Consider the following 16,028-nt stretch of genomic DNA (forward strand, 5'->3'; position numbering starts at 1 on the left):
TTCCAGTATGGGTTTCTGCCATCCCAGCATTCAGGCCTGGGGCCAGAGAATTGGGCTCCATCTTCCATAAATCAAATTCAGAATTGCATGTCTAATCATCTGAGGCCATAGCTGTGAGTGGAAAGCTAAAAATGACATTATTTCATCAGGTTTGCTGTGAAAAGTGTTCTGTACGTGGCCACCAAATCTAAATATTTTGAGCAGATGTATGTAAAGTTTTAAAAAAAACAGAAAGAAAGAAAAAGGGACCGGTACCCCCCAAATTATCATTAACTTGACAATATGAGTTTGTCAGAAATACATCTGGTGGAGACTTAAAGAATCTTCACTCTTTAGGATAGTTATATAAAAGAGCTTGTTTAATAAATGAGGTAGGGTGAGACAGCAAAATTAAATATTTATTTTCAGTCAACAGCTATCATTGGCAAACCTGTGTAATTCCTGAATAAGCAGTAGCTATGTAACAGAGGGCTGAATTCACGAACATTGGCAGCTGTCCGAACATATTTCTCATTAATATATTTGAATTCATTTTAAGGTCTTTCCTTAAATGAGAATGCACTGAACAACAGACTCTTTTTCTCTTTGAGGTTTCTATTTGTTTTCTCTTCAACATTATAATAAAACAAATATTTTTGAGGAAGCAGCTCAGAGGAAATGGTTTGGATCCAGTTTAACAAATAACGTGTTTCCTTCAGCGAACTTTTGTTGAGGGCCTACTATGTGTAGTGCAGAGTAGAAGTTAAGAACCAGGTTCTGAACATTTGACGGGGAGAAACGGAAAGTTGTATCGAGAAATGAGCAGGTCCGCCCTACTCCCAAATGCGTGTACCTTTCCCCCCATACTTTATCCACACACTCTTTTCACTGTCATCTCCCCCATGAATCTCTCTCTCTGGCTACCCCAGCCCTAACTCATCTTTTCTGTGTATGTCCTGAGTCCTACAGCTTTGATCCGCACAGGCATGTCTGCACCACTTATATCTTAGCTTGTCTAGACATGTAAAATTGCTTGAAACTTTGAAAACCATGATGGAATAAAGGGAGAATTTTTGGAAAATTTGAAGAGAAAGACAGAGTCCAGATTCTGAAATCAGAAGGCTGTGGGCAAGTTATTTAGTTTCTTTAAGCACCAGTCTTCTGTCATTGTAAGCAGAATTCACATACCTCATAAGGTTGTGAGAAATGAATGAGAGAAGGTATTTAAAGTGCTTTGCACAGTTCATGGCACATAGTGAAGGACTCCATAAACGATAAGTTATTTTTAGGGGTAAAAGTCACACCCACAGTTACTATTATTATATAGAGCAAAATACAGTAAGTAATGTAATGTAATTATAAAGAGCTATGGGGACAGAGAGGAGGGACAGATCATTTATAGCCAGGGAGGAGATATGATGAAGAACTCTTCAAGGAGGGTGCGTTTGAATAGTGACTTGAGAAGGTGTGGAATTTAACAAATTGGGATTATGGGAAGTTTCCGTTGAAGAAAACCAAATGAACACTCACTTCAGACTGTAGGTTTCATTCATTTTGATATCCCTAGGGCCTGCAATGATGTCTGGCATAGAGTAAATACTCAGCAAGTATTGGATGAATGAGTATCAAAAAGACCAGAAGAATTAAATCAAGAATTCCAATTCTATAGACAGTCAAAGGTACAGTTTGGCAGGGGAATTAACAGGAAATAATGCCAGAAAGATCAGTTGGGGCTGTGTTATGAAACAAATTGAGAGATACAGGCAATACTGTGGGGTTTTTTATTTGTTTGTTTGTTTGAGTTTAATTCTTTTAAGTAGGTAATACTTGGACATGGTATAACATTCAGAAGGTACAGAGGAGTAGACAGTAAAAAGTAAGCGTCCCTCCAACCCTTTTCCCTCAGCCTCCCAGTTACCCTGCACAAAGGAAACTTCCAGAAAGATGTTGTTTCTGGATTCGTATGTAATATTTTCATAGAATCTCTGCGCACATACACGCACCTACAAACACACACACATACACACGTGTGCATGTACGCTCACACATACCACGTATGCTCAAATATTAGGTGGCGCACTGTTTTTTAACTCACCTAAATACACAAACTATCAGATATATGAATAAATGGTGAATGTCTACTTGTGATGTTTAACTTGTTAATTCACCCTTATTTACATATTTAAAACCACACATTGTATAAAATCATGTAAAAATTAGGAGAGATTTTTCTACTCTCACATTTCACGAGCGGTATAATTCAAAATCTGCCTCTGCATCTGTATTGTTTTTGTAATTCCAGAGCCCCTTTTTGAGTCCCCCAGCAGTTAGCTAAGTACATCATCTGACTTCCCTCTAAGATCTTTGAGATAAAATATTTTTGAATCTAAGTATGATTCTGTGCCTGGATATTTTATTCCTAGTTACAATTACCCACTTATACAACATTAAGATGATTGTTTCCGAATCTGTCCTGTAGGTGTATATTTAAATCTTCACAACGTAACTTTCTACTACATCACTTTTTAAAGTTTCTGTTACAAATGTTCAGACTTACACAAGAGTAGAGAAAATAGTATAGGACCTCCCATATTCTTATGACCCAAATTCAACATTTATCAATGTTTTTAATATAATCATGATGCCGTTATAATGCATATATATAAAAATTTAACCTCTAACACCCAGTCGATAATCAGAGTTGTCCAGTTGTCTCAAAAATGCAGTTTGTATAGTTGATTTGTTCAAATCAGCATCCAAAAAAGATTCACATATCACATTTGGTTGTGTCTCTTAAGTCTCTGTACTCTAAAGCATCTGCCTTCTTTTACCACTACCGCTGACTTACTGAAGAAACTCATCAGCATCTTGTAGAATATACACTTTCTGGAGTTGTCTATTAGTTTCATTTGATGCCATTTATCTTGCTCCCATATTTCCTGTATTTCCTATAAATGACAGTTAGATCTAGAAGCTTAATTAGGCTGAGGTTCAATTTTTGGCAAGGTTTCTTCATAGGTGGTGGTGCTATATGTTTCATATTATATTGTATCAGGAGGTACAGTGTCTAATTGTCCCATATTATAGTGATGAGTAGATTGATCAGAAGATTCAGTGGGTGACTGTCCCCTCCACTGCAAAGTTGTCATCAGCCTTTCATCTGATGGTTTCATCAATTGATGATTATTGCCCAAATCAATTATTTCATGAGGGGGTACAGAATGGCAATTCTCTAATTCTATCATTCCTTCTACACTTATCAGTTAAAATACTTTTGTTGAAAAGAACTTTGTCTCTTCAGCTAGGGAGTCTTTGGTTACCCTGAAATATAGTTCATACAGGGAAATCAAGATAAATGCTTAATTTTTAAATTGCCAGTTTTCAGTGTAAGATGTTGGTACCCAAGCTACTTCCAAAAGTGTCCAATGAAAGGTGTTTTGATTTTTTTTAAGTGGGAGAAGAAGGCATTCTCTTTTATTTAAAAAAATATCTTTATAAACTCATGGGTTTTTTATGTTTTCTGTTTGTTTCAGTTAATCTCATTTATTATTGTTTTTATGGTCAAACTGTCCCATCTTTGGCTACTGGGAGCCCTTTTCAGTGCATTAATTTGAAAGTGACCTTTAAAAAGCTTGTTTATGATATCTAACACCTGCAGTTATGAGGTCATACCTTTAGAAATAATTTATTTACATCATTTCTTTCCAATTCTGACAGATACTCTTTATGAGAGTCCAAAACTAGCATTGATTGAGACTATTTCAACCTAATGTATCTCTCCTAAACTGTACTTTATGGATAAAAATAAATGGATATGGAGAATTACTACATTACATGAGCGATTTTATAAGGATTTGAATACAAGGCAATTCCCTTTTTCTCCTGAGGAAAAAATTGGGGGAGAGCCCCTTACCTTGTATTTGGGTATACATGGTACATTTCTCTTTGTGTGTGTGTGCGCGCGTGCGCGCGATGCATGTATTTTTAACACAAATGTTAAAACATTATATATCTCCTTTTCTATTATGTGCCTATGTCTTAGAGATGGTTCCATGTTCATACCTCATTCTTTTTAACAGAGGCACAGTGTTTTGTTGTTTGGATGTACCATACTTTATTTAATTAGGCCCCCATCGATAGACATTTAGTTTGTTTCCAATATTTTGCTGCTATAAACAAGGCTTCAGTGAAGATCCTGACAAGCCATTTCATACATATGCGAATTTATCACTAGGATGAATTCCTAAAAGTGGAATTGTTACATTAAAGGATATGTGCATTTTTCATTTCCAAGTTGCCCTCCATAGAGGTTGTTCCATTTAACACTCCCACCAGCAATGTTTGAGGGTGCCTGTTTGTCCACACTCTCGCCAACACAACCGTGTTCAAATATGTGGGATTTTAGTACTATAGTAAAAACTGTCCCCACACTGATCTTCAAAGGGGAAAGTGTTTAAGAAAGGAATTCTGACAAGAAATTATGTGTCAAAACAAAAGGCTATCCTGAAGAATCCATTCGTCAATATAGCCCATGTTTGTATTACGCCAAAGTATCTTTGTTGCATGTAGTATCTCTTCGTATAGATTAGATCAGCCAAGCAGCTAAATTTGTCAGCAGCTGACAGTGGGAGCATTTCTTGAAATCATTTTCCTCCTATGCATAAAGATATGTATCCGACCAAAGGAATTTTTGTCTAACATCTGGGTCTTTGCCAATCGTATCATTATGTAGAATGATGATACGACCAATTCATCAGTAATGGCAAACAAACATTTTTTGGAAGCCCCCAATCCCCATCCCTCTAAATTAACTTTAGTTTTAATGCTTGAGAAAGTAAATATATCATGTTAGATATTTTTCAGACTTATCTCTGCTACTCAGTGAGGAGCCCTCTTTTTCTTAACTCTAACGTGAAGTTCCCATATGGAAGATGAATATTTTTGAAACTTGTTTCTTAAAGGACTTGATGAATAACAGCTTGTTTTGCAAATCTGACAAAGTAGTGTACAGCATAGAACTCAGGGATAAGTGCTGAGAATAAAGTGCTCTGACTTGTTTTTCTTTGCTCAAGAAACTATGGGCAAGAGCAGAAGTGGTGTCTAGAGTGCTTACAGAAGCGATTCTTTGGGTGGGACCACCCACCCCAAAAGTATTTGCTTCCTCATCGGATCTATTTTGGGCCGTACAAGGTAGAACACAGCTATGAGGCACTAAATAGATGTAGTCTGAGCTTCATAATAGGCTTTGTGATGAAGGGGATTGGAAATACATTAGCATTTGTGAAGAACAATGTTGATGGAGCGATGGAAGATGCTCTTTGTTCTACTTAATGCTCTTAAATGCCCTGTGTTGTGTGCTGTCCCTTGTAAAGAAAGATGATGCCACTCAATCAACCACCATTAGCAGAGTTTGCACTTCAAGTTGTTTTTTCCAGCCATAGTAATGAGCTTGTATTAAGCCACCCGCCCCCCTTTCCTGTCTAGGCCCTCTTGAAACCAGTGGCACACGCTGGGAAACAGCTGCTTAGAGTTAATGTTGGAGTGAGTAGTTGAGAGTTAGCTGGCCTTTCCAGGGATTAAGGCCTGTAAATGTGGCCTCATTATCACCGGACTATAATCCACTGAGCTCCCTGGCACCACACCCATGATGTGTTACAGCTCTATTTAAAATTAGATGATCATGAATACTCTGGGAAAAGTCGTGCCCTAGCTAAAGAACAAAAAATTCCCTGTTCCTATTTATAATCCTAGTAATTAAAGACTACACCGCCTGGCCCTCGCTACATTCTGCGTACTTAGAAAGGGACTTAGATAACATGATTTTTTGTGCAATTTTATTGTTTTTCATTTGGTGATAGTTTTTAATTGAGTGGCAAATTATAGAAAACACTCTGAATCTTTCCCTTTCTGGCAGAGTTATTGCAAGTAGTAGTAACGCTGTTCCTCACCATTCCGGAGCCCTAAAGGACATATGTCTCAACAAAACAAGTAAATGTATGGTAGCATTGAAAAATATATCTATATATTTTTATATCAAGCGAATTAATATAGTGAGACAGTTTCTACATAGGGACCTACAAGGAGTAATTGTATCTTCAATACTCGGCAGAAGATAAAGTCCAGTCCTAAGCACTAATTCTGGGTCCACTTCACTCTTGGCCACATGACCAATCTTAATTGATTCAGAAAAAGGAAGAACCATCTTGTATGGTTATGCCAAAGGAATCCGACTTATCGTGCCCAGGGACAAACTAAATGGTTCACAAGGGGGCACAGGGACTAAGCGAATAGAAAATTAGAGGCAAGAGAAATATTTTAGGGAGGTGGCTTAGCATAGTAGATACAAACGTGGGCTTTGGGAATTACCACACTTGCACTTAGCACTTAGCATTGCTGTAAAAATGCTAAAGATCTATAACAACATGAAATGGTTGTTAAGAGCATGGGCTGTGGAGTCAAACCAATGCTTTTTTTTTTTTTTTTTTTACAGTATATTGGGTTTTTTTAAATTTATTAATTTTATTACTTAAAAGTTCTCTTGAATTTTCTAATTATTTGTACTAGTATATTTTTTAACATCTTTATTGGAGTATAATTGCTTTACACTGGTGTGTTAGTTTCTGCTGTATAACAAAGTGAGTCAGCTATATGTATACCTATATCCCCATATCTCCTCCCTCTTGCGTCTCCCTCCCACCCTCCCTATCCCACCCCTCTAGGTGGTCGCAAAGCACCGAGCTGATCTCCCTGTGCTATGTGGCTGCTTCCCACTAGCTATCTATTTTACATTAAACCAATGGATTTTTGAGCTCAGCTGCTGGCTCTAACTGTGTAACCTTGGGCAAGCTACTTACCATTTCCCAGTTCCAATTTCCTCATCTGTAAAAGGAAGATAATAGAATTGACCTCATAGGGTTGTATAGGATGAGCATTAAGTGAGCTCATGGCATTTACAGAGAGAAGGCAGAAAGTAAGGCTCAATAAATGATACAACCTTTCCTAGCAGCAGCAGCAGTAGAAGTCAAAGTAGATGTAAAAAATAACCAACCTAAATGTGGATTAATTCCCTGACTGTGATCTCATTAGCACCAGATTTATACTTACGAAACCTTAAACTTGAATAATGCCCTATCCTTCTGGCTCTCTCACTCTTATTCCCATGAGGCTCTCCTCGGACCCCATTGAGCCCTTTAGTCCTCTTGCCCTTTCCTTTTTCTCCCAGACCATGAGCTTCTTCCTAGCCCCACTGGCCTGCCCTTCTTTCCCTCCTCTAATCTATCAATATTTCTATGCTGAAATCAGAGTGACTTATCTAAATTATAAGTCCTACCATGTTGCTGGTTTGGCAACTACTCATGATCATGGCTTGACATTGGCTCTGAGCAGGAAACATCAAAACCTGATGAAGATTACTGATAATTAAACTGACTTGTCTTGGGAGGAAAAGGGAGAAATAGTGAATTGTTTGTTTCTTTCTGGACCCTTTAGGCTAGATGCCAGTGTTTCCATTTGAATATTAAGTGCTTGGCCAGGTCAGGGAGACACTGTTGATAAAGCATCTAATGTGATGCCAAGAACCCAGCAGTATATATCACACTGTAATTGCTGATGAGGCCCAACGGTTGAGCAATCTGTTGGTTTAATATTCTTGAATCATAGTTCACTGAACTGTGATTGAATTGAATTGAATACTTGAATTCATAGGTTCACCAAAAGATCTCTTGCTCAAAGTTACGAGATTTTGGTTACTTACTAGCTGTGTCCTCTTGGGCATACCCCCCAACTCTCTGTGCTTCAGATTTCTCATCTGTAGTGAGGAGGTTAAACTGGATGATCTCTATATTCCCTTGAGTCCTGATAAGGCATGATTTCTTTATACCATCTGAAGGACTGAGGTTTGGAATAAACAAAATGCCCATCATAAACAAATGTTCTCCCTATAGTAATCTGGCTTCAGTATAACTACAATGAAGGACTTCCCTGGTGGTGCAGTGGTTAAGCATCCACCTGCCAATGCAGGGGACACGGTTCGATCCCTGGTCCGGGAAGATCCCACATGCCGCAGAGCAACTACACCCGTGTGCCACAGCTACTGAGCCTGTGCTCTAGAGTCCGCGAGCCACAACTACTGAGCCCGTGTGCCACAACTACTGAAGCCCGAGCGCCTGGAGCCCGTGCTCCGCAACGAGAGAAGCCACCACAATGAGAAGCCCGCGGTGAAGGATAAAAGGGATCAATGTAATTAAATGGCATAAAAATCAAGTTGACAATCTTGACCATTTTAGCACACCAGCCCCAACACACCAGAGAATTAGTTTTAACTGCCATCTTTGTGAGTTTGATTTCTGCCATCCTTACCGCCTAAAGTGCTACATGATACTGACTTTTTTCTATTAAAGTGACTGACAGATTTTATAAAGATACCCATTGAGATACTTTAACATACCCCAGCTGTAGCAAAACTTGTCTTTTGGGGAATTACTGTGGCATCTTGTTGGCTCAAAGACTGTTTCTTTGGGAGTACACACTACTGTGCATCACCTATTATAAGGAGATTACTTCCCAACTTCACCACCAAGGACTCCTTCAATTATTTGTCGCTGTGAACTCCGCATTGTGAATAATAATAACTATTAAACTATATTTTATTATAGTTTATTTCCCATACTTTATTAAGCAAAAAAACAGAAAACATATAACTGCTACTTAGAGAATTTGACCAGCATGAGATATGTATTGTAATCACAAGTTGATATAATTCTAGCTAAAAGGAAATATATGTGATATTTTAATTAGCTTCATCTTAGGTAAATATCAAATGTCTGTTATGAATTTGAAACACCAAGATATCTTGGAAACTCCCAGATACTTAAAAAGATTTCTAGTGATCCACAGATTGCAATTTGGGAACATAATGAATATATTAGGTAGCAATTAACCTAATAATAATGATAAGTATTATTATTGTTATTATTTGTTAGGCAATTACTATATGCCAGAACTGGTTTTAAACACTTTACACATTTAATCCTCCTTTAATCCTGAGCCACAGAGAGGTTAAATTATTTACCCAGGATCACACAACCAGGAATTGGGTGCAGGATTTGAACCCCGGGAGGTTTGAGTAGATGGGAATGAAGCCTACTTCCTTAACCCCTCAGTGGCCAAAAAGAGTGCTTTAGTAGGTGAATAAGAGAATGAGAGAGATTCACATTTATACCAGTTGAATCTTAAATTGCTGAAATACGGACAGGCATCAGAACTGGGGTGCAGAGAAGTGCTAGGAGTGCTGACACTAAGTTCTACTCTGCGGATTCGTACCTGAGTTTGTGCATTTGTGTTGAGGATTCTACATAGGCTGGAAGTTGGGCCAATCAATAACTTATTGGTCAGGGCAGTGAATTCCAAATGCCTAACAACATGTTTGGTGTGGGGATAGGCGGTGCGAAGTGGGCCAGGGGAGGCTATCACCATTATAAGACTGGGAACAAGAGTTGGGGGGAAGGGGGAAATGATTCCCACCCAACAAGGGCATATATGCAATAAGGTGGAGGAAGGGGAAGTGAGGAGAAAAGCTCGTTTTTGAGTTAATAACCTATGTTCTAGAGTTTCAGGGTCTTCAAACTCCTGTGGAGTAGGGATTTGTGGCAATTCTATACCACAGAATGCCATAAAACCCTGGCTATTGGGATTCCAGGGTTAGTACTCTAACAATTTTAAGACAATGAAATGCTGAGGGAGGTGGGGAGTAAAAAAACCAAGGATTTGAAAGGTAAAGCTCTGAAGATGCTAAAGACTAATCCCCCTTGTACTCTAAGTCGATCGCAATTTTAGCTCCTAGGCCAGTGGAAGTGGACTTGGGGGTGGGGGGCAGAGGGGTTGAATAAGGGGAAGGCCACTTGGGCAGGAATTTGGAGCCTCCCTCCCTAGCTTTAACTTGAGCAGCTCCCATTTTATACTGAGGGTTTCTACGTGCGGCTTCATTTGATAAAGACATTCCACACTTAAAGAAAAAGGCAAGACCACTTTCCTAAGGGGGGAGAAAAGGATGAAGGAGCTCCAAAAAGTGTTCAAATAGGTCAGCTTTGGCCTTTGTCCTTTTTGAAAATAGGGGCAGACACTAGCAAGGATGTTTTGGCTGGGAGATTGGGAAGGGCCAACTAACGACTCAGTAAATCAGTCTTCCTTTACTGTGAAACCAATAACAGCAGTGGCAGCAACAAATGATAATAGTAGCAGTTGCCATCTCCTCCCACCTTTAGGAGTTTGGGATTGACATATACACACTACTGTATATAAAATAGATAATCAACAAGGACCTACTGTATAGCACAGGGAACTCTACTCAGTATTCTGTAATAACCTATATGGGAAAAGAATCTGAAGAAGAATAGATACATGTATATGTATAACTGAATCACTTTGCTGTATGCCTGAAACTCACAGAACATTGTAAATCAACTGTACTTCAACATAAAATTAAAAAATTTTTTTAAATAGCAGTTACCCTATTAAGTATCAGCTCTCATCTGGGCACAAGGCTAAATGCTTATATAGATTGTGCCATTCGATTCTCTGTAGCCCAGTGAGATAGGTGCTCATTTTCCAGATGCATCACTTTTTTTGCTTCTGAAGGAATTGTGCAAGTTGGCTATGGATATAGGAGTAAACCAAGTACAGACATTTTTGAATCATTCTGCAAATAGATTTAAGTAGTTGCTCAGGGCTTATGCAGCTGAAATGCACACCACGTTGAGGTGATCTATTCCTTTGAACCCAGGCAATTCTGAATTCAGAAGGACAAATCACAAACTGGCCCCTGAAATCAGGAATGTCTGATAGCTTATCTGTAGGTTTAAGTAGAAGAAATGTTTCCTTCACAGAAAGGAACGGTTTTATTGCAATTACATGTTTGCTTGAAAAGACTTTTATTAGTTTGTTCGTTGAACAAATACTTCTTGAGCACCAACTATGTGCTCTGAACCCAGAATCTCAAACATAAAATTGAGACTGATTTGTTTAATATAAGCCTCAATCCTAAGGAGTGTCTGAAATTACCAAATTTAGGTAACATCTGTTAATTAAGTGTGATTTTTCACTCTCATTCCAATAGATATTTAAATACCCACACAGAGTGAGGAGGGCAGTAGAGTTCTTAGATTCTAGACCGTGGAATAAAAGAACCTTACAAATGAAGTAGCCCCTTTCCTGTATTTTATAGGTCAGAGAGTCAGATGGACTTGGATTTTAAACTATACAACCTTGGGCAGATTACTTAACCTCTTTGAGCCTCAGGCTCCTCGTGTGTAACATGGGGGTAAAAGCACTTGCCTTACAGAAACATGGTAAGGATTGCATAAGATTAAGTTCTTAGCGTAGTATCTGACACGCACAACATACTCGATACACGTTCACTGTTACTGTGATCACTGTATTCCATGTGAGGGGACGGAAACCCAGAAAGGGGAAGTGACTACCTCAAGATCATATAGCTTGTTGATATTAGGGCAAACATTAGAACTCCGATCTCTGTTAGCAGTCAAATATTCCTTCTACTACGCCACCCATTTTATTCCCTAGGAGCAGGTAATGTAAACTTCCTAGGCCTGTGAGAAGTAGTTTGGCTGATCCAGGGAGAAGGGAGAAGAATAACAAGGAAATGGGTGACATAAGGAAAGACTTCCTGGACTCAGAAAACAAAACAGCAAGGGAGATAAATAGAAAGCAAAGGAGAAACAGCAATTACCAGAAAGTTTAGATCTTAACCTAGCAGCATTACAGTGCCTGCTGAATCATAGAACTGATCTCTATCCTAATTCCTTTATTCACCACAAGTGTTTCAATGCAATTGACTAGGCTTTTCCTTTTTCATGGGGATGGGGTAGGGAGGTGGTTCAGAATGCATGTGTGTTTCACAGAAAGTTACTGGGAATTCAGCTTTACTAGACAATTTCTATTTTCAAAGCAAGGGAACCCCGTAATTGAAGTTAGAATAGAAGCATGAGTACTACTAAGACTTAAGGAATGATGATAGATTTTAAGACAATAGTGGGCTGGAGTGAAACCTAAGCGTAGAAGCTGTTGCGAAATTTAACAAAAAGAAAAAAATGGCTCAACAATAAAGCCACATTGTTATTGCTTTGTATAGCTACAGTACAGGTAAGTGCAGTAAGTACCTGTACTGGGAGTGATTAATTTGTTAGATGAAGATATTCTTAAGAATTAGAAATATATGAAAAAAGCCACTCTGTCCATATGTTAAAAACAAAGATTAATTTATGGTTGCCTAAGCAAAAGATGATATAATCTTTCCTAAAGTATTTAATCAAGGACTGCAGTGTTGGTTGTGCAACATCCAAGGAGTGTTCAAAATATTCCAGGAGTTTCCTGAAAGGAACAAGGCCATTTTGCTCAATTTATGACTGCCTAGTTCCGTGGCACACAGAAAATCTGATTGGAGCTCCTGGCCCACCAAAAGAGATACATCATGATAGTTTGGGGAGCAATTACTATACAAAATGGTTGTTCCTTTTGTACTTCATCCTTAATCTTGAGTTTTCTGATTTCCCTCTCCTGAAAATGATTACATATAATTCCAAAGAAAATATATTGATAACACTTTGCTTATTCATTTGATCATTTTCACCTTCACAGGGCATCAGGTACTGTTTATACAGCGCTAGACATTGCCACAGGACAAGAGGTAAGTGTTACCATTCAATTCTGACTTCTACTTTCCTTTATTCATATTGATCAGAATTCCTCTTTGATGGCATCTGTGCCTGAAAAAATGGGTAGCACTGGGTTGACATATGTTTACTTCGCTGGTGTCCAAAGTATCTGAAGTGAACGACGAATTCATGATTGACCAAAGAAAAGGAGCATGGGTTTGTGGCATCGAGAAAGAGCTTAGTAAAATAAAGAATTTGTATGCCTGACTGTTGCCAAAAAATATGGATGTTTGTGTTTAGTCAGATGATGGCAATTCATTCTTGCATTTTAATCATTATTCAGGTGGCCATAAAGCAGATGAACCTTCAACAGCAACCCAAAAAGGAATTAATTATTAATGAAATTCTGGTCATGAGGGAAAATAAGAACCCCAATATTGTTAATTATTTAGATAGGTAAGTGTTTTCTCTCATCATGTACTTGTTTTCTTTATGGGATATCATTTTCTTGGCCAATTATTTTTATTTAGGATCTATTCATTTAGCATCCATTCTACAAATGGTTCTCAAATGCTACAAAATATTGAGTATCAGATCTATTGCTAAACTTGCACCCAATTATCTTTGTCCACCCATTAAACATTTGAAGACACATTTTATGGTCTTGCTTCTAAACATGAGCAGTTTGTGTAATTTCCTTTTGAGGATCGTGACCTCCTATCGCCAGGAAATAGACTATTGCATATAGGAGAGAGCTGTGGTGTTTTAAACATTTCATCAAGTGTTCGTTTGGAGCCAGTGCACTCTCTGGCTATCTAAGTAAAGGAGGCAGACTACAATGGCCCTGCTTTAATGGGTGTTTTGTGATGAACTGACAGTGAGGTCTAGGGAATTGAGACTTTAATCTCAAACCTTTTTCCTAGACCGGGTAATTAATGTCTCTTTCATCAGTGGTATTAGCAGTGGGTTATTAATAGGCATTTAAAGGCAGCACTAACTCTTCAGTTGTGGTTTAACATCTGTCTCATTCAGTTTCAATAAGTGTTTGTTTAGCACCACTGTGCTGTGTACTCTGGGGGGATACAAAGGAAACAAGACCAGGTCTACAACCTCAGTGAGTTTAAGATCTTGCTTTCTGTGTTTTGTGCCAAGTTAGACCAGTGGTACAGAAGGAGGCAAAAGGGGGGCAAAACGGAGGAGGGTCAGGTTTTATAGTCGAAATCAGGGTTTCATAAAGTGCCATTTAGGGACCATCTGCAGTAGAGTGACTTCACTCTACTTTTGTAGTTTTGTAAAAACTGCATTTCTAAAAAATGCAGATTTCTAGGCTGCTCTCCATAACTAATGAGGTATTTCATTTTTATGAAATGAGAATTTTAATGAGAAATTTCCTTTTGAACAAACTTCCCAGGTGAGTCTTATGGGCACTACAGTTTGAGCACCGCTCGATAGAAAGGCTTGCTTCATACTGATGTCAAGCTGGGGACAGGGTAGAATTGTTGGAGTCATTCCATTCACTGTAATTTCTCTCTCTTGCTGAGCAGGGGAAGAGAGAGACCTGATCATACTGCTAAAGTGCCTTCAGATGATCCCAGGGGTTTGAATTTGCCTACATTGCTCTGGTGACCTGCCTCTCCATATTTGATCACTTGGGCTGTGTCCCTCAATAACTACTTAAAGATAATGGGCATGTCATAACTGACTTCTATCAGAACTGAGACCTCAGCCCAGTAAATCCATTGCCAACATGAGTCTCTTTGATTCTCTTTGATTCAGCCACTACCTGAAAAGATTTCAGTAATTAATTGAGTAGAATCAAAAATAATGCTGAGATCTGAATAAATTATCCTGTAAAACTGTATGCCGCATAGCACAGGGAGATCAGCTCGGTGCTTTGTGACCACCTAGAGGGGTGGGATAGGGAGGGTGGGAGGGAGGGAGATGCAAGAGGGAAGAGATATGGGAACATATGTATATGTATAATTGATTCACTTTGTTATAAAGCAGAAACTAACACACCATTGTAAAGCAATTATACTCCAATAAAGATGTTAAAAAAAAAAAAAACTGTAGGCCGTGGGGCAGTTCAGTCCAAGAAGTCAACACTGTGGCTTGAGTTATCCAAAAGGGCTATTCACTGATCCTGTTCATTGAAACTAGCTTTTTACAATGGAAGGATTGACAGTAGTCAGTCACCAGAGGCCTCCTTGCTCTTTTCCTTCCTTCCATGGTGCACTTTTATCTGATGATCCTTTGATTTCCATGCATATTCTCTTCTAATGTTAAGGAAGTGTCTCATACGCATTATTGATATTTTCCTCTTGTTATGTAATATGACCGAATGCAGAGACTAACTGCACATTGCCTTCTTAATGGAAATATAGAAGGGTCTCCATTTCCTTAGGCCTGAGTCAACGTCTTTTTCTTCTCTCGTTGTAGCTACTTAGTGGGTGATGAACTATGGGTAGTCATGGAATACTTGGCTGGTGGCTCTTTGACTGATGTGGTCACAGAGACCTGTATGGATGAAGGGCAGATAGCAGCCGTCTGCAGAGAGGTAAGAAAATAGAGCATTTCTCTGGCTGATGAGAACACCAAGATTGACAGTTTTTTATCTTTGATTATTCAGAATGTTTGTAACATCAAAGGAGCAATAGTACATCTTTTGTACTAAAAAACAGTTGAAGATCCTAACTCCAATTTAAATCCTAACCCTCCCTCCCCAGCCCCTTTGTTTATTTTAGTTGCTTTGCTGTGGATCTTTTTGAGTTCTATTATGCCATTCACGAGGTGCCATATCTAAGCCTGCATGCTGGAGTCTTGGTGAATATGGAAAACAGTAATGTTGGCATGGAACTTCTTTCTGACTGGGGGGAATTCTTACATGACAGTTATTTTGCCTTGCATATGCAATGTAATCCATGTATAATACAGACCACATTATAATCCAATCATTTTCTAGAAGGCAGTTTAAACAAGGTCCTCCCTCAGTCCAGAAAGTAGTTGCTTTCATAGTACAATCTTCACCTCCCTTGGAGCCCTCCAGTGAGTCTGAGTGTCTGCATCTTTTCCAATAACAGTGGCATATCCCTAGTTTCAAGCTAAACAAAGGATATTTTATTATATTAATTTTTTCAATATTAAAAAAACAAACAAACACTCCTCATTGGAGTCTCATCTTGGGTGTTACCCTCTACCCCATTCGTTGAGGTTTTCTATAGACACAAGGAGGAACTCTGACCCACTGAAACTTGAAAATCAATGATAGCAAAACAAAACCAAATACTTCCAGCTAGTCTTCCGTTGTTTTTTTATTTTAAATTGCTCACTTAAATTTCCTCCTTCCCAGTATGCACACATATCCACCAAAAACATATA

The 16,028-nt window shown here is 38.6% G+C and overlaps 1 protein-coding gene across 11 annotated transcripts in view; it reads left to right on the plus strand.

Moving 5' to 3' along the window:
• The window catches only part of PAK3 (p21 (RAC1) activated kinase 3), a 272,619-nt gene that overhangs the window by 236,344 nt on the left and 20,247 nt on the right, over nucleotides 1-16,028 (plus strand). For all 11 annotated transcript variants that reach the window (XM_061179278.1, XM_061179267.1, XM_061179272.1 and 8 more), the window contains 3 exons: nucleotides 12,634-12,682; nucleotides 12,994-13,106; nucleotides 15,090-15,207. In XM_061179278.1, coding sequence (XP_061035261.1) covers nucleotides 12,634-12,682; nucleotides 12,994-13,106; nucleotides 15,090-15,207 — 280 coding nt within the window. The remainder of the gene's footprint in view (nucleotides 1-12,633; nucleotides 12,683-12,993; nucleotides 13,107-15,089; nucleotides 15,208-16,028) is intronic.

This window comes from Eubalaena glacialis, chromosome X (genome assembly GCF_028564815.1).
Source record: "Eubalaena glacialis isolate mEubGla1 chromosome X, mEubGla1.1.hap2.+ XY, whole genome shotgun sequence".
NCBI lineage: Eukaryota > Metazoa > Chordata > Mammalia > Artiodactyla > Balaenidae > Eubalaena > Eubalaena glacialis.